This window comes from Astyanax mexicanus, chromosome 1 (genome assembly GCF_023375975.1).
Source record: "Astyanax mexicanus isolate ESR-SI-001 chromosome 1, AstMex3_surface, whole genome shotgun sequence".
In the NCBI taxonomy this organism is placed as follows: Eukaryota; Metazoa; Chordata; class Actinopteri; order Characiformes; family Acestrorhamphidae; genus Astyanax; species Astyanax mexicanus.
In genome coordinates, this window is record NC_064408.1 from 27,719,297 (window position 1) to 27,738,812 (window position 19,516).

Genomic DNA, 19,516 nt, shown 5'->3' on the forward strand with positions numbered 1-19,516 from the left:
TCATTCCTGCAAAGCCGCATACTATATTAATTGTAAAAAAAACAGGGTGTCTTGGTGCTGCTAATAGTGCTGATACAAGAGCTACTGTGAATATGGAGACATCAGAATGGCAAACACAGCTTTCTAATTCCTTCTAAAACCTTCTCTTTTATGTGTTGTTAATCCAAATAAATGAAGAATTAGAATCTGAAACTAGATCTGTCAAGATAAGAGTACACAACCAAACCCCTGATAAAATCACCAGATATATCCGCTCTGAAAATAGACCGCACAATGCATTTTCAAAAAGTATTTTATAGAAAGCTCTGTGCAATTACACATTCTCACCAAAAATTTACAAACTGTCACTTTAAGTATCTGTATTTATTTGTAACACATTAAATACAACATATGGTGCATTTGAATAGTAACTATGTATCCTAGTAAGCATTTCTCTCAGTAAACCACCCTGGATTATGTTGTTTTAGATGATAAAATAAAGTTGTCATGGGGCTTTTTTAAATTCACCACGTGTTAATTTAATAAACCTTAATTTAAAAAAGTGCAATGGAACCTCCTAGATTACTGCACCATACCACTGCAATAGATCTTTAGGTATTTAATGTGGACCACACTGCAAGCTCCACAACAGTAACTTCTCCTAACAGCACCCACCAAAACCCTTCATTAATGAATGAAGAGAGGGGCTATGAGTAAACCTGCTTCAGGGGGATTACTCTGCTGCTTAGTCATATGCAGCAGAGCAGTGTGGGTTTTCGCTTCGCTGTGTTTAACAGTGCAAAACCCATTCATTTCTCAGCTGAGAGAAAATGGTTACTTATTTACAGTCCACTCCAGTCCTCCCTGAGCATTCACATTTCAGCAAAGCATTTGGCCTTCATGTTCTTTTAGAATAAGATATGCACCATCATTCACTACTCCATTCCCTTAGAATACATTTAATCTGTGTAGTTACAGGCTAGGCTACGTAAAAGGCTCCTAATTCTGTTGTTTGTATTTTTTTCCCTTTTTTTTATTATCCCCTAGCTCCCCTCTGTAGGTAAATGTACCAATATATCATCACTGACAGACATAAAGCTTGAATTTCCAGTTTTTGCAGTTCGCTTTTTGACATTACTTGTAGTAGGTGTTCCTTAAAATGTGTCTAAATTTTACAACAAAATAGACAAACAGAAGTGCTCTGTATTCATTCTTACATTGAATGGCTTCCATTGAAAACAAATATTTGTTTTTTACAGGAAAGGTACAGTTTATAGGTTAAATCGAATTTATTTCTGTATTATAAAAACACAAAATGCAACAGTGGCAAGGAACCGTCTGTGATTATGAAAAGAAGTACTGATAAAATCATAATAGTGGTAAGAATACGAATTGTAATTTTGCTGATTTAAAATTTTGCTGAAGTCCATGTTAACTTCAGGATAATCAGAACTGAAAGGTGAGCAAATAGTCTGAGGCAGGTAGTCATAGCTGATAGTTGAGCAGTTGATTTAAAGCAGGTAGCAGGAGATCTCAACAGTCATTAAGGCAGTTATTTACTTGGAAAAGGTTATGTGCTTATGGCTATGGTTATGGCTTCTGATTATGCATATCTGAATAAAACACAATAACTTAAAGTACAGAGCCAGAGAGTAACATAGACATGAGAGCGCACTGAAATAATGGCATCCAGACAGTCTTTTGTCCACAAATTTGAGTGATTATGAGCAAGCGACAGGACGACACTGGCGATTTAATGGTTTTGCTTTAAAGCAGTGATGTGTACTATTTTTAACTATTTTCTGACAATTTTTTATCCAATAGAATTAAGTAGACTGGTTATGTTCATGTACCTTCAACAACAGCATATTTAATAAGCCTGTGTACTGATTGGTACTTTGTATCATCTCTCATTCAAAAAGCATTCGAGACAAAAGCACTGCTTATAACTGTAGCATAAATATACTGGCAAAACAGACAGATTTGTTTTTGTCATTTTTCCAGTTTCCATACAACAATAAAGCACATTTATCTGTTAAATAAGTCCTTTAATTAAAATTTTACTTGTGCCATTTCTAAATCCTTTCAAAGCCATATTGCATATGTTGAAAAAAACAAAGTGGTTTTAAAATAGACATAACATGTGTCCACAAGTGGACAACACACAGAACGATCAGTAGTTTCCTGTATATAATCTGCGAGGGCGTTGCCTCTTCCCTCCCTATGTTGCTAAAGTTTATCATCCATACCCAGCCACTGCTGACCCCGGTCACGTGAGGGGGTCTCCAGAGCAACCGCTCAGCGAGGGTCATTAGTGTTGTGTGACGGATGAGTGTGTTTTACCCTTTACAGGTTTTGGCATCTATTGTCTTAGTGTGTTCAGCAGGTCTGGTGTTTTAGACTGATGCAGTGTTGCTGTGGAAGGCGTCTGTACCGCCATGTTTAATAGTGGAGATCTCATCTAGACTCTTCTCCTTTAGATAATCTGACTTCATTTATTTTCTGAAGTTGATGGATGATAAGAGGAGGCTGCCAGAGAATAGAGGCTGGCTTCTTTCTCTCGTTCATCGTCCAACTTCCTAAGTGGATATTCATAAAACACCAACATCTCTTCCAGCTTTGTAAGTGGACAGTGCTAAGGACACTACAGATGATCTGACTGTGCTGAACTGAACACAACAGATAATGTTAGTGAACTAAAACACTGTACATAATCTGGCTTTACTAATACACCATAGACAATATGTCTATTAATTCACCATAGACAACCTGAGTGTACTCAGTCATGATTTTACTATGCTAAAACAATGTGCATAATCCTACTACTAAAACAGCATAGATAATGGTGCTGTACTAAATCACTGTAAATTATTGAATGTACTTGAACACTGTGTGATATAATGATGTAAAAACACAATTTATGATCTGATTTGGGTCATTTAGTAGGGTAAACTAAAACACAAACTTGTAAGCTGACAATTAAAACACTATAGATAATGTGGCAGAATTAAAGTCATTATAGATGATTCCACTGTACTAAAACAAGAATGTAATCTGACTATAATTAAAAAACACCATCTATCAGCAAAATGTACTAAAAGACCTTGGATGCTCTGTCTGTACTAAAACTTCACCAAAGCACCATATACAGCTCTAAAGAGACCACTTAAGTTTCTGATTTTACTATTTATAGGAATATGTTTGAGTAAAAGGAACATTGTTGTTTTATTCTATAACCTACAGACAACATTTGTCCCCAAATCTTGTCATTTAGAGCATTTATTTGCAGAAAATAAAAATGGCTGAAAAAAAACAAAAAAAGATACAGAGCTTTCAGACCTAAAACAATGCAAATAAAACAAGTTTATATTCATAAAGTTTTAAGAGTTCAGAAATCAATATTTGGTGGAATAACCCTGGTTTTTAATCACAGTTTCATGCATCTTGGCATGTTCTCCTCCACCAGTCTTACACACTGCTTTTGGATAATTTTATGCTACTCTTGGTGCAAAAATTCAAGCAGTTCAGTTTGGTTTGATGGCTTTTAATCATCCATCTTTCTCTTGATTATATTCCAGAGGTTGGATGGACTTGACTGATGCCCTGACTGTACTAAAATACCATGTGTGCATTAACTGTACTAAAACACATTATATAATCTACTGGGTCATCTGCCTGTACTGTAAATTATTATTGGTGTTCTAACTGTACTAAATCACCATAGGTGCTTTAAATTAAAATTGCTATCTAATAGTACTAAAACACTATCAATGACCTGACTGTACTTGAATTTAACAAATAGCCTGACTGTACTGAAACACCACAGGTGATCTGACTGTACTAAAACAGGCTATAAATAGCCTGACTGCACACTTGACTGTACTAAACATCATAGACAACATGACTATCCTAAAAATGCTGTGCATAGTGACACGATAGCAAATTTGACTGTATTAAAACAAATTTAATCTATCTTACTAGAACAGGTAGATGTTGTACCTATATTGTAAAACATATTATTAAAAAGTAATCTGAGTGTACCAACCCATAGAACCCATAGACGACTTGAAGACTGAACGGCCTCCTTATTTTTGTCATCTGTCAAGCACAGACTAATATGTCCGGAGCAGCAGGGATTCAGGGTCCCCAGTCAGGATCTGGGTAGATGCAGTGTTGATGTGGAATGTTTCTGTTTCTTCTCTGTTTAGCGATGGAGAAAAAGTACAGAAAGATGTCAGTCTCTTTTCCCAGCCCTAGATCTGCTGCAAGGAGACACAGCTTGTTTCAAAAAGGGACATATATGAACTGATAGCATGCATGTGCCTAAGGACATCTGCATGCTCTAAAATGATCTCATGCACTTGGCCGCCATCTCCACTTCCTCTACATTTAAATAAGAATCTAATTTGACATTTGCCATAAAGAAAAATGTATACATTATCCAAGTCGACTCTTCAGCTCCCTAGGGAAGGGATAGGCCGTAAAGGTTGATTTTAGATGAATCACGGCTTACTTGTGAAGGTGTTTTGATTAATTGATAGTTGATAAAGATTTATTGCTTGGTAATGTAGGTAAACCCTGTGAAATTACTTACATTTCTGTGGTGGGTACTAATAAAATAGTCACAGTTATAGACACACAATTGTTATTGAGCACATTAAGTAAATAGCCACATTGCAGGCTAGAAAAAGTAAGTTAGGTTGTGCTAATGACTTCTCCAGTTAGGGCTGCATGCACATTCATATTGGTCACACTGCCGAATGTTCAAGGTTACATTAGACAAATTGTATGTAATGTAATGCTGCAACTTGCCTAAAAAAAGGGGATTTTTAGATAAACTGAACATTCAGCATCTAAAATTACAGTGGCAGTAAGTGGAACATTTAATATGATAATATAATTTAATAAAAATGTGTTTAGTATTTGGCCATACCTAGAAAATGTCAATTGTTTTTATTTTTCATTAAATATTTACAAAAGGCTGATTACACCTACCCAATTTAGATTGTACACACACTGGACATTATTAGCATCATGGCATGTTAAATCTGGTTAAACTTCCTGTATTTTTGAGAATCACAATAAATATTGCATAACAAAATACTGCAAAATGCAATATAAACATCGTAACACACTATCTCCAATAGGGTTTCAAATAAGAGGATTAAAATGGAAGTATGTGTTTCGAAGATGCTCTGCCAATTACACAAAGGCCTGCTTTTTGACAAATCTGTTAGTCACAGGAAAGTTAAGGTTAGTGTGCATCATGCCTCAATGTCAGTAGACATGTAATATGAAGCTATAAAATGATGCACAAGCATTGTTAAAGACCTGGCTTTATGAAACCTTGGTTAAAACTGACTACAAGTTGAAAAAAACTCTGCACTGTTTCTCCTCTCCCTGGGAGTGGGTGTCTTGTTAAAAATCACTCCAAGAGCACAACAAGCAATCCTGAAAGCATCAAGTGCACAACAGGCAATCCTGAACCCTTAGGTAACAAGAAGAGACAAGAAGACTCCACAAATTGCCAAAAACCTTTCTTCATGTGTCCACTACTAGAAAAACACTGAACAATAATGATGTTCATGGAAAGACACCATAAGATAACCTCTGCTGTCCAACTAAAAATATTGTGGCCCACCTTAACTTAACAAACTGGATGTTGCACAGTGTTCTTTTGACAGATGATACAAAAATTGCACAATGCCATAACAATGACTCAAGGAAATCCACACAAATAAATCAGTTACAAAGTCTTAATTATTACCTTATTAAGATGCTGTTTCCTGTAGAGGGCTGTGTGCACAAAGCATCCCATAATTACTATTGATCTGAAACACATCTGCAGAGAGGAATGATCCAAAAATCATCACTTACTTGTTCCTGCAACTACAGATGGACAGATCATTGTTTTTATGGCAGGGTTTTGGTAATGTAACATGATGCAGAGGGCTTCTGTAACTGTCAGAACACTGTCCATTAAAGGTGTCATTCTGCTAAAATCCACTTTTTCTTGTTCTTTGTTAAATACAACAGGTCTCTCTGAGTTGTATATGCATGCTGCACATGAAAGCCTTTCTTAACATCCATTGTCTACAGTAGAAAAGAAAAGAAAATACCCGGGCTGCAGCATCTCCACCTGCTGCGGCATTGATAACATTGCTTTTAAAAATTAACTTTACCTAGCCTAGTTCTACATCTTTGCAACTAAGGCTGTATTTCTGAAAACATTTTGAGTTATAGAGCTGTAAAATTTACTGTGAGGGAAGGCAGGTAAGCATTCTCTGCTGTAGTGCTGTTAGCCAATCAGAGGTGATATGTTTGCATGTATGAATATTCATGAGCAAGAGCTGAAATCTTGTCTTTCTTCAGAGACCACTATTTCAGGGAACTAAAGCAGGGCTGTACAGCAACACCGGAGAACTTTTTTCATAAAAATCTTTTAAGATAAAAGGTGGTTTGCTTTTTGGAACCTGCCATATTTCGTACAGAACTACGCTGTTGATAGTGGTTTTTACTAGCTTTGCTGCTTTGCTCTAATATTCACTGCACTGGGCTCTTGAAAGGATCTGAACACACCTCAGGATCAGCTAAAATGTTGACCAATCACATATTTGGCTGAAAATAATCCGATACCTATACAAAGCTGAATGCTCCTTTAATCCACTTAAAGCTGTACAATAGGGCTTTGCATGGGTATTTAAATATTTGACCATAGTACAGTCTAAACTGATAACTCTGCATATAAAACATTGTCTTAGTAATAATGTGATATAAATAGTAACAGTAAATCATTAAAAATATAAACAAATGTGATTAACTGAAACAAAAGCTACAATTAATTATGAATAGGTCTTTGCAATGTTACAATATTTATTGTTTCAGACTCTGGGATTCTCCTAATCAATTGTTTACTAAACCCCATATTGTTCATCTAATAACGTTATCAAGTTATTTGGGAAATCAGGACCAGATTTAAATTTTCTGATTAAGTTTATCAGTTTATATGTTTTTTATTCTTGCTGTCCACACAAAACAATGCTACGAAAGTAGTCATTTATAATCACACAGCATTTAAAAACAGACAAATTGCAGCTCGTTTAAAAACATCACCATCCAACCAATGCTGAGTACATCAACTTCATTATCTGGGACCCAAAGCGGAAGACTTCAAAGTGCGTCTCCAGACTGTTTGGTCTGTGAAGCTCGCTGCAATAGCCAAATAGCATGGCTTATTAGTTTTGCTGGTTTGGATGTTTGAGGAATGCTCTCTTGGCTGTTACAGTCAGCCTGCTGATGGCAGAGATTTACACTCGCTGATGTCCTGGCTGTCATTTCATAAAAAAGGTGGACTGTAATTTTTTCTCCCTTTCAATCTGTAACTGTAAACATTGCTGCTTTTGTTTTACGGGTTGTCTCATCCCAAACCACAAATCCCTGGAGCCCCTGCATCCAGAAGAAGCATAAACAGAGATTGAGGCAACGGCAGGAGGAAATGGACAGTCTGTGTCGATTCCTGTTTAGGGAAAACGCTAGGCGTTCTGAATGTGCTGTGCTGGAATTTGCTCTCTTGTCTAAATCGGAAAGAGAAGCGGGAAATGAAAGGAGAGGGAGTGAGAGAGAGAACGGATGCAGTGGTAAATCTAAGCCCAAGGTGTCTTCTGACATCAGGCCAAATACTCCAGATTCCGAAGGCTCTGGCGAGGTGACTGCCTTTGTCATCCATTCCTTTGTCTTTCCATCCCTGCCTTAGAGACAAAGGATGGAAGGGATGGACCTGGATAAAACAATACATTTACAATCAAAATCCTTGTTTCTATTGATGTGTGCTTTTATTTAAGATTTTCCTCCACTGTTTTAGGTACACTACATGGTAAAGCATGTGTTTTGTCATTCACTTGCAACAGCATAAAGTTAGGACTCTCACAATTAGTAGAGTGGTTGTTTTCAAAGGTGTTTTGAATATACAGTTGTGGTCAGCTGATTTCTTTGAGTTTGTGATTTGTTTCCTAGTGTACAACATACATCTTTTAATGGAGGAAAAACAAGAACTTGGTTCACATATTTTAATTGTGTAACAAAATCGACATATACATACACCATCTAGGAATATTTATTTAATTTGTTTGTTTACGCTACTGTGAAAAAAAAACACTAAATGTCTCTAATTTAGAGATCACTTCAGATTATTTTGTTATGTAAGTTTAAAGCCAAGGAGGTGTAGACACATTTGCCAAGGTCTGAAAGATGACCCTCAGCAAAGAGGAAACCAGGACACCAGTAGTTTTATATCTCCATGAACGTATAGGCTGCCGTCCAAGAACTAAGCAACTGCTCTGAAATAGACCCCCTCAGTGAGATGGGGAAGATTGAGTTGTTTGACCACAGTGAGTAAGGTAAAGGAGTAAATCATTCAAAATGCATTCAACCCCAAGCAGCAAAATGTAGCAACTGTTAAGCATGGTGGTGGTAGCAGCCTGTTTAACTGCTTAAGGAACTGGTTCATTGCACACAGTGGATGGAATAATGATGAATAATTAGAAAAAGATAAAGGACTACATAAGAATTCTTTAGCATAACCCGAAACTTTTAGATGGGTGGTCAAAACATTGGCACAAATTACGGTCATTGTCTTGTTAAAAAAACACCCAAACACGCATCAAAGATAGTGTGGAAATGACCTCAACCTGTTTAAAAATATGTAGACCTATTTTTGCCACTAAAACAGACGTTTTTTTGGTTTTGTTTAGTTTAATTCCTTGTGATTTCTTCTGGGCATGCATATAATAATTGATATGATATCAAATGATATAGAAAAACAAACAAACTGTGAGACAAATTATATCATATCTGCCCAGCCCTAGATAGGGTACTGGATGTTTGTAGGCTGTAAATGACTTATGACACTTGCTGCAGTCAGCGGTCAGGCTTATTAAAGGCTCAGAAAGTGTGTGTGTGTGTGTGTGTGTATGTGTGTGAGGGTGGGAGAGAGAGTGAGTGAGTGGGGGGATTTTTTCAGTCTGTAAGACACTCTGAGTTATATGTTTAAGAATGTGGTTTAGACCATGTGTGAGTTTTTTTCCCGGTAGCATGCGTGGTATAGTGCAAGCCACATCCTTCACCAGAATGCAAATGCTTTATGGCATTTAGGTGTACGAAGGTGGTCCAAAATACCCTGGTGCTTGTGTAAATTGGTCTGTTGATGATTGTGTAGGTTTTATTTTTAAAAATGTGTTTGTGATTGTTTCTATAATATTGCACGGACTCTCTTTTTGTTATCTCTTTTCGGTTTCGTTTAGTTTGTTTTTAGAATATTTAATTCTTGTTCAATTTGGATCCAGTGTGCTTGATTGTGTCTGAGGACAAATGCCACATCTAGAGAAGACGAAACAACAGAAGAATTTACATCTAAAGCAGAAAGAGCCTTTGAGCAGTGGCCTAATTAAAACCCTATTCTGAATGCTGCTCCGCAAACAGGATGAATTAGCATGCAGGTTAAACGAATCTGAATGTTTGCGATGTTCCTTGTTACACCGAGAACCTGTCCTAATTGGGTCTGAACTAATTACATGTGCATTAGCGGGAAGCTATATTTCCACTAAGTGAGCTTATATATATTTAGGAGAAAGCTCATTTTCATTAGTGTGAGTAGGAGAGATGAGCGATGATGTTTGCTGAGCATGGGCACACGCAGACAGTGGCAGTCACTGAGGAGGCGTAATTCAAGAGCATTTAAGACAGCTAAGATTTGCAGCTGAGATGATGATGATGATGATGATGATGGTAGCTCGACTCCAACAGAAGGCACACTGTTTTTCTTTTTTTCCTCCATAATTCCGAGTGGAAAGCAGCGGAAAACATGCTTGAGGTCACATCTCGTTCATTACCCAATCCATTTGTCATTGTGTCATCGGTACGCCCCAGAAAGGATCTGTAAGACGTTTGGAAGATCCGTCAGTATGTGAAGTCTATCTTTGCGCTCACACCCATTTAGCGGTTTACAACATATGTATTATCTCTGTGTGGTTGGAGAATCAGGGTGGGATTCCATGAGGCCGGTTCTGGCTTTATCTCGGACATGAAACATGGAAATAGAGTAAAATAAGAACAGCTCGTTATGGAATTGTCCAGAGAATTGTCCCACGCTAATGATAAACACCAACATTCTGGGAAACAGTGGCTCCAGACATAACAAAACAATTTAATTTTGTCTAAGGTGATTATGATCTTAGATTAGTCAGGAACGAGCCAGCACAGTCTGGTGCTTCTTTCTGGTATGTCTCCATTCTTGCCCCAGAATTGCTTGTTCCACACACACTGTGACAATTTCCACCCGGTGTTTTGCTCCTTAGCTTCGAGCCATAAAAGAGTGGGAATTGAACGTCTAATTTGCAATCACTTCACGCTCTAGAACAGTGGATAGTGCCTTGCCATTCTGCCTGTCTGTGATAAATGCATCCATCCTTCCTAGGCGTTTATTGTGGTTAGGGTTAGGGTTCATTAGAAATCGATTGTCTAGTCTTTAAGCTGTGTTCAGCTGTTTCAGCAGGGAGGTCTTAAAGGAAAGATAATTAAAAACATGTAAAAAAAAGACATGTGGCCATCAGCTCTATTTCAGAGGTGCGATACATGTTGTAAAAATCATGACCTGACCTTTCACACGTGTGCTCGCACAAGGAGCATGTGATGTAAAAAAAAAAAGAAAAAGAAAAAAAGAAGTAGGTCTCCTCAAGACGAGATAATTAGCTGCTGCGTGTTGTATACTACCGCCTGCACAATGAGGCGGGAAAATTTCTGAAAGCAGTATGTGGCCCCGAGGTGTTAAAAAGTTTGAAGCTCCAAGTTGTCTCAACAAAAAAGGAACCTTATGTAACCCCAGAGAGAGAGAGAGAGAGAGAGAGAGAGAGCTGCCTTGAATAAAACAACCTTTTCTTATCAGTCATGCTCTTTTAAGTCATCCTAAGCAGCTCAAATATGACAGGTTTTTTTTCCGCAAGCACCCAGAAAAACGGTGGCTTAACCAGGAGGGACGTGCTTTCTCACTTTCCCTCTCAGTGGAGAGCAAAATGGATATACCTTCAGTGGGAATAGCAGCTGCTGTGTTTGGAGACACACGGAGAATAAAAAGGAAAGGCATAGTTCTCATGTTCATTGATCAAATAAAGCATTAATCCTCTTACATGCTCTGCTAAGCTCAGTGGGGATCTGTTATATTCTTTATAAGTTTTGAAACACACGAACCTGGCAGTTAAGGCCGCCTCCTAAATTCGTCTTAATATTTCTGGCATGAACAGCAGGGGGGGAGAAAAGAGCAAAAAAAAAGAATTCCAAAGAATTCCAAAGCGACCCATACCCCATACTCTGCCACGGACAATTACGGTTAAAGTTAAGGGACTGTGGTTTCTCAAGATGTCTGAGCTTCTTGCGAATGCTTTCCATTAAGACCAATGGTTTGGACTTGTCTCTTCTGTTCCCTGAATGGCTGGAGTTAGTGGTCTTGGTTTGTGTCGTCGAGGACAGACAGTACGAATGCTGTTCTGTTTTTATGAGGTGGTGGAACCGTTGACCAGCCTATCAAGTACAGGATTATTCCGTCATGTGACTGAAAGTTTATTAGCCAAGCCCAGGCTGTAGTAACACGTGGCAGACTGTAGCAGTTGGTTCATTAAACGCTGTCTCCACCACAGCCTCAGGTCTTGGCCTTGCTTACGCAGACAAACACAGCATATCAAATGAAGTATTCCCATTGTCTTGCATATGGAAGTGCTTAAGTTGCATCCACAGGGATACACTGGAATATCAGCATTAGATCTTTATTTTTTGACAGATATATCTAGAATATTCCGTCCATTCTTTCCCTTAATCGAGGTCTGCACTGTTCAAGGAACATCAAGTTCTGTGAGTTAAACTCTTAGTGCGGGGGAAAAAAAAGAAAAATCAAAAGTCTAAAATGTGAGCTAAGCAGAATCCCACTCGTCTCAATTTGGTGCCAGATTTTCAGCTGCAGGCAGCTACATGGTTCCTTGCCAGACCCTCTAAAGCGCTCACCCTGGCCCTATGAAACATGAGCATTGCTTTAGCCTTGACCTGGAATTCAAGCCCACTGCCCATCAAGGAGGATAGAAGCTGTGGTATGAAAAGGCCTGAACCTTGTAAAGGCTCATGGGTGGTCTGCAGTCACGTGAACCCTCATTGTGCACAGGTTTTCAAATTCCATCAGCGGGCTCTCACGGCCACTTTGCATTGGCATGTGCACTCACGAGGTTTAATTCATAGCGATTCTCCTCCTACTGATCCTCCTCAGTGCTTTCTGTACCAATACACATGAATAAAACCTCAGCATCGTGCCTGCTGCAGCATTTCCTGCCTGCTAAAGTGAGACCTTGAGTTACGTCTCGTGTGCAGAACTGTGCAAAGCTGCCTTTTTGTGCTGGCTTGTTTCCCCCTTAATAAATAAGAAGAATCAAGACCAAGAGAAGAACATGGCTTGACATCACTTGGCTTGCACGACTATGTTCAGCATGGAGAGGACCGACGTTGCTGTCGAGTAATTATATTGTTTATGTTTACGTGGGCCCCTCAACACACTGGGTGGACCCCCCTTTGTGCTTGAGCTTGATTAAGCATTTGTGCATGAGGCATGGTCATTCATGTTCAGTGGATCCAAACTTTGATTTCCCCTTCTTTGTGTCCAGCCTTTGAATGTAGCTAGTAGTTTCAAGTCCCCATTTTTTTTTTTTGTGCTGATGGGCTTTTTTGTTTCTAGCCTTTTGACTCAGGCCTTTGAGTGTTTTGTAGCCTGTCCAATTTCTTGTTCAACATCTGGCTGGTTGTTGTGTCTGGCCTTTGTGTTTGATTGGGTGTTTGTTTTCAGTTTCAGGAGCTGCAGGTGGACAGGGAGACGTTATTAGTAACCAATCGAAGTCTTGCCGAGGAGAGCCTTGCACACCGCCCCCGCCTCCAGAACGGCAAGCTGCAGTTGGCTACTAAGTACCAGGAGCTTGCGAAGCTGACCACCGCCTGCAGGGAAAAGCAAAGCCGGCTTGGTAAGTACACCTTTTGCTGTCTGCTTGGATTCCGGGAGTGATAGTTAAACCAAGATGAGGATCAAGGGTCTGAATTCAAAAGACTGTTAAAGAATACTTCCTTCGGCTGGCAGTGTAGAAAAGCTACACTGTAAAAAAACAAAACAAAAAAACAAGTAAATTTGCTGTAAAATCACACTAATATAACAAGAATACTATATATGTATAAAAATATTGATATTTCAAAATACTTTGCTATTTTACTGTGTGAGTTATTATTATTTTTTAATTAGTTTACATTTAGTAGACATTTGTGTCAGATATTGGTTCATTTTGTGTTTGGTTTAAACCCCAACCACTAGATAACAGTGTTGTCTATGGATCCCGCTGTTATAAAAAGTAAACTTTCTTTTATCTTATTTTTCAAACTATAAGGCACACTTAAATTTATATGAATTCTACCGGTCAGGTTGTAAGGAGCAGTAAAGCCAGGGAGTTTCAATAAAGTTTCTCCAGCGCTGATGAGTGCATTAGCATTATTAACATTAGCAGTAGCCGCTTACCGCAGCGCTAGCTCTTTCGCCGTTCAGAGATGAGTATATTGGACAGTAGACTGTGTGTTTAATGTGTTAAAACAAGTTATGGGGGATGAACCGCTAACCGAGTTACCGGAACACTCAGAGTTCCTCAGTGTAGCGCTGTTGGACGGCATTTACTAGCGCTAACCACGGCTGGCTAGTGCTGCGAACCGGGACTGGATAGTGCTGCTAACCAGGGATGTCTAGCGCTGCTTACCGGGAATTAATAGCTAGTGTGTTTTTATAGTATAACAGTTTTCTGAAAATTTGATTTAAACAATCACCTTTCTTACAGTATAGCAGTATATTACGCTATATTGATTCGTGACCCCATATTGTTTCATCAATTTCTTGTCAACACCCAGCCCTAAAGCATACACTGTTTATAAAAATCAGTTGTGTGATTTTACAATAAAATCAATGTAGAGTGTCTTTTTAACAGCTTTAAACAGAAACTCACTGTTAAATACAGTTTAGAACCGCAAGAGAATATAAAAGAAAGGGAAGAAAGGGAAAAAAAACAGTAATGTTCTGGGTGCCAGAAAATATTTGTAAAATAAAAGTATTCATTTGCTGGCACCCTGTAGGTCCTGTTTTGTTGATCAAAACTCTGATTTCCTTTGATTGGAACATTCCTTGCAAGCTTTGCTCCATTATTAGCAACAACAGCTTAATACAGTAAAACAGGCGTGTGCAGTGTTTCTAGTCCAGAATAGAAATGCTGCTCAGTGAAGCGAGTCTAGAACTAGCAACACTATAGCCCATCCCCCCCTCCCCCTTTCGTACCGACATACCCAGGACATGCTCCAAAGGAAAACAAAGTGAATAGGCAATGAGCGATGTGTAGTGCACTGTTACTCACAGTGCTGTCTGAATTCACTCAGTTTGAGTTTGAGCTGTGAGCTGGAGCTGTCCAAAATCAGCGCAGCCAGATTCCATCAGAGCTGAACATATTTTAAAGGAATGATCCGCACCTTTCAGACTGTAGTTGATTTAAACAGATTATGGAGCCAAAGATTTAGTTCAACTCCATGTTTAATCTTTTTCCATGGATTGTTCTATTTTGGATTTAGCATCAAAGCCTGGTTTAGAAATAGCGATCGGACTCTCTCGGCTTGTGCGTTTGCCTGTGATATTTCATCATTTCCGAGCAACCTTGTTCCATAATAACACACCCTGATGTCCGGTGTGTCCGGACTCATGATCCAGCTGCCTCATGCCTGGCCCACACTACAGGATTTTCACAGTTTTAGCCAATATTGAAAACATGAGAGAACCAACCCCCTTTTTTTTACTTATTTGTCTGTCTTTAATCCTTTGATAGTCATTAAACTCTGTATACTACACAATCTGCTCTGAATAAAATAATACACAGATAGATTATACACGCCTAGCCAGTGACCCCAAAATCTTGTAGGAGTTTCTCGCAAACTGTTGCATTACAAGAGCAGATGGAAGTTTCTCATAAAATAGATGTAAATAAAAAAACACTATGAGCAGCTATGAGCAGATGCTTTCTGCTCAGAAAAAGCCAAGATAAAAGGATCTAGATGAAACCATGGCTGAAAAGAAGGAGTTAGACAAACTGCAATGCGAGCTGGAGGTGAATAAACACATGCATATACATATATATGTAGGCTATGTGGGCTATGTTGCACACATACTGTACATTGAAGACCTATAGCTATAGGTAGCTACTGTTTGTGTGTACATTCTGTTCTACATTCTCAGCATCCACCCCACACTAGTCATACATAGTCATACATAGTCATAACGAGTCATAAATATAAACATGTTATATATTCACTTTAAATGATCAGGGCAACCCTGACTGGTCTGGGAGAAGATAGGACGACTAAAGTAGCGCTGCAACAATTAGCCGATATAATCGACAATGTTGATTATAAAAATTTGTCGACTTCAAATTTTCATTGGCGACTAATCATTCATTTGCAGCACTACACAAATTACTGGGGACACTCTCACAGTTTCCATTTAACTTGGCCTCCAAAAGGTCTCCAAAAGTGCCCTAACACAACAGATTACACATTTTCTCACTAAATATCAGCACTTTCCATATTTAAAGGGCAATGTTCTGGACATTTGAAGGCATTTAAATCCTTTGTTCAGCTGTTGCTAAGGTAGAAACTGCAGCCATACCCATAGCAAGCAGAGATGGCATGGTGGAAATAATCAGATAGATACTTTATTGATCCCGAAAGAAATGTACTAATTCGTTGACTAAACAACTAATCGGAAAAATAATCAACAGATTAGTCGACTCACAAATAATCATTAGTTGCAGCCCTAGACTAAAGTTTGCACAACAGGATAATCAAGTGACGATCATCATTTAAGATCCCCCTGAAATCTGAAGACTTTTTGCTATTATCAGGAAGAGCAGAGAGGATAGTGGATAATCGGCCTTCGGATTACCTGGTACTTTGGTTCAGCACAGGACCAGGTCCATTTCCTAACCCCCCTCTCCAGGGTGGAGCAGTCTGATTGGGTCCCAAAGGGTGATCTGAGGCCATAAGGTCTCCACCTAGCCTTCCCACCCACCTTTTCAACACCAGCCAGGAATAACTGCTGTTACCCAGAGCAGGCCTACTTAAGGTGCTTGAGTTTCACTCCCCTATCCCCTGAACCTCGTGGTATTAAGAGAGAAGTTTTCATTTGTTTTTGTTTTTTTTTCAGAGCGTATCCAGGATGAAAGAAATATTATTCCTCCTCGTACTGCTCGTTCTTTCTCTCCAGGCTAAAAAACTGGGTTTGAGCCGTTTCTCACGGCCCATCATTTTTCAGTGGTCTGTGAGGATCTCTTGTCCATTATCAGCTAATATAATTTTAAGCAGGAGGGCCGTGGAGATTGGTTTTATTAAGTAAACGGCAGATGAGACGATGGGATTTAGATGTAAATTGCGAACATGCTGACCCCGATTGCAGAGAACAAGGCCAAGACAAATGAAGCTGAACCCGCAGGATCAGCGGCTGAGTCGGAACCGCATGGATTTGCAACTCTTGGCCTGATCGGGATGGCTGCCCTTCTTGCCTGGCCTGGTGTTTGCTGAAAAACAAAAGGCTGTAATTAGAACGGCCCTGCTGGGACCTCAGAGGAAGATCTGTCTCTCTCGCCCATTCTCTCTGTCTCCCTCCCTCCCTCCCTCCCTCCCATCTTACGTCTGTTTGTTCTGTTCACACTCTCCGTTTACAGCAGCCTGCCTGAATGATTTAGATGTATGGTGGGTGTGATGTAAAGGCTTTCGAGGGGGCTTGTATTCCCCCAGCCCCAGCTGCATTAATTCATTTGCGTGGGGGAGGGGGTGGAGCTCAGGTACCTAAGTAGCAGCCCACTGTGATACTTTAAATTAATTAATGAAACATAATCTAATTATCACGTTACTCCCAATGATCATGTTTAGTGTCCATAATTTAGACTATGCGGCTCATGTGGTATTGAATTTGCTGTGTTCTATAAATGTGAAAAGCCCAGATCTGCATAGACTCATATTTACATATTCTATTCAGCTCCTTTTACAGTCTTGTCTGGTATTTTAAGATTGTGTTTTGTTATTTATATCGTACATTATTTTAAATTACTTGTCAGTTGTCTGTTTATTATGTTTCATGTCATTAGTGGGGGCACTCCAAAACAAATGTACATAATTGGTGATATACAGTCATTCTGTCTATAAATAAAAGTATAATAATATAATAATAAATAAATAATACATTTCATTAATTGAAAAAAATAATTGAAATTAAATATTATTATATTCCAAAGTGACAGTTTGTAAGTTTTTAGTGAGAATGTGTAAATGCACCAAGCATGTTGAAAAGTACTTTTAAAACATGCATTGTTGTGCAATCTCTTTTATCAAAGTTAATCAAGCTGGTGATTTTAGCAAGAATCCTGTTGCTCTCTCTTTTATCTCGCCAGCTCTCTTCAGTTCTAATTCTGCATTTTTTTGGTTTAAAGATAAATGAATGAGCAGAAGAAGACTGAGTTTGCTGTTGTAATATCTCAATGTTGGCAGTATCTCTTGTATGAGGACTATTAGTACCGCTATAGTTGCTTAGGTAACCAGCAAAAGCTATTACAGCCAAAAAAATACACCCTGTTTTTAGAATGATTATATGTAGCTTAGTTTCCAGGAATGGTAGCAGAAGCACAATAATATCATTTATTATAATATTTGCCCTCTCCCCACTCAGAAACACTACTGCTTTTAATTTAAAAGACAAAATCTTAAGGACGGCTGCTTTTAATTATCGTGAATAAGTAAAACTGACAAAAACAATAGTTTTACCGACTTATTGATTGTAATGGGCTTTTTTTTCTAAGCATAAACAGTACTGGGTAATATCAAAATTAGCTAAAATTATTGAGGTTAAGTCCATGTATTGTATATGAAGTCAGTAATGTAATTACTGTGACGGTCTAATTTTTGGTGACATTTTTTTATGCGTTTTAGAGCTACAGATTAGGAGTGTGAGAAAATTTTACATCAATGTATCGCAGAAATGTGTTCATTTTATAATTATTTGTTTGAATGAAAAGCTTGGTGTCAGACAGTGGTTCACATTGTGTTGTGTATAAACAGCTTCTTACACTATATAGCAATTTGTACATTGTTCTCAGATTCCACTGTTCTGACTGTGAGTAAACTTTACTTTTACTCAAATTTTATGTCGATGATGGTGTGCTTCTATGGTAGGACAGCCCCCTTCCTCAACATATGGTCTTGCTTACAGTATCGCAGCAATTTAATCGTAACTGCCCTGTCGTATCATCAGTTTTCTTGCCAGTACACATCATTTTTCACAAACACAACTGTACGTCATCTACCTCAGTCACTCCACCGCTCACCACAGTACCTCCCTGCTAAAACACACCCCATTCCCATTTCAGTCAGCCTGCGTTTCGGCTCTGAGACCGCCATGGCCGATATGAATTATTTGTTGACTTTTTCCCCCTGGCCCCTCCCCTCCATTGTTTTGACTCAACTGGTGATGCAGATACATTTGAAAGGGCTTTTGTCTGGCCCACCACCTCCAGCATCGTTCAAAGAAAAAGGGCCAAAAATTCACACGATTGTCAAAAGGCCTGACCCCCAGGCCCACGCCTCGCCCCGCAGTTTTGTCCGTGTCTTAAGAGCGGATGTATGGAAGATAGGCGATTTGGGCGGGAAGCTGCTCATGGGCGTGAGGGAGTTCTTCAGGTTTCCAGGGGACAAAACATCAGCAGGAGGATGTCTGCTAGCCTGCTTACATGCTCTGCCGGTGCTGCTCAGTGGCCCTTGTCGGAAGTCTCCATCAGCATTGCATGGAGCTTAGTCCACGTGGCCGTGAACGCTGTTCCTGCAACATAGTCTGCCTCTGTTCTCCTCTCTCCCTCTCTCCCACTCACAACACAAGCAGCAGCTGGCCAGTGACGGAAGGAGGGTGGAATGTTCACCTTCCTGTCACCATGTTGCACATGCGGACCCCTGTTCCCCAGCTGCAGCCCGGGGCAGGATGGGCGGGAGAGAGAAAGAGAGAGAGAGAGATCCTTCCTCCAATCCTAAACATCTGATTCTCATTCTGCCAAGGCTGAAGGAAAAGCATGTGAGAAAGCGAGAAACAGGGTGAAAAATGACTGGATTCCTCAGCGAGACGAGGCCCAAGATTTAAGGGGTCTTGCGGCACAGAGCTGTTACGTAATGAGGTTCAGACGCTGAAGTTGTCAGGAGGGAGTAGCAGCTAGGAACGCTCGCAATAGAGGTTCGGCTCAGTTTGGGGCTGTCTGGGAAGTCTTAACCTTTCAAGTGTTTTGTAGAGTTTTGCGTTTCTCCTGGCTCGTCTCGTTAATGTTGTGCAGTTGCACTCTGTCGCTGCTGATGCGTTCGCCAAGTGTGCGGAAGAAACTTCCGCCAAAAGTCTTTTTAACGCTGT

General features: G+C 39.4%; 1 protein-coding gene across 1 annotated transcript in view; it reads left to right on the top strand.

Moving 5' to 3' along the window:
• The window catches only part of vps37d (VPS37D subunit of ESCRT-I), a 42,646-nt gene that overhangs the window by 2,087 nt on the left and 21,043 nt on the right, over window positions 1–19,516 (top strand). The window contains exon 2 of the mRNA XM_007245259.4: window positions 12,854–13,025. Within this exon, the coding sequence (XP_007245321.1) occupies window positions 12,854–13,025 (172 nt within the window). The remainder of the gene's footprint in view (window positions 1–12,853; window positions 13,026–19,516) is intronic.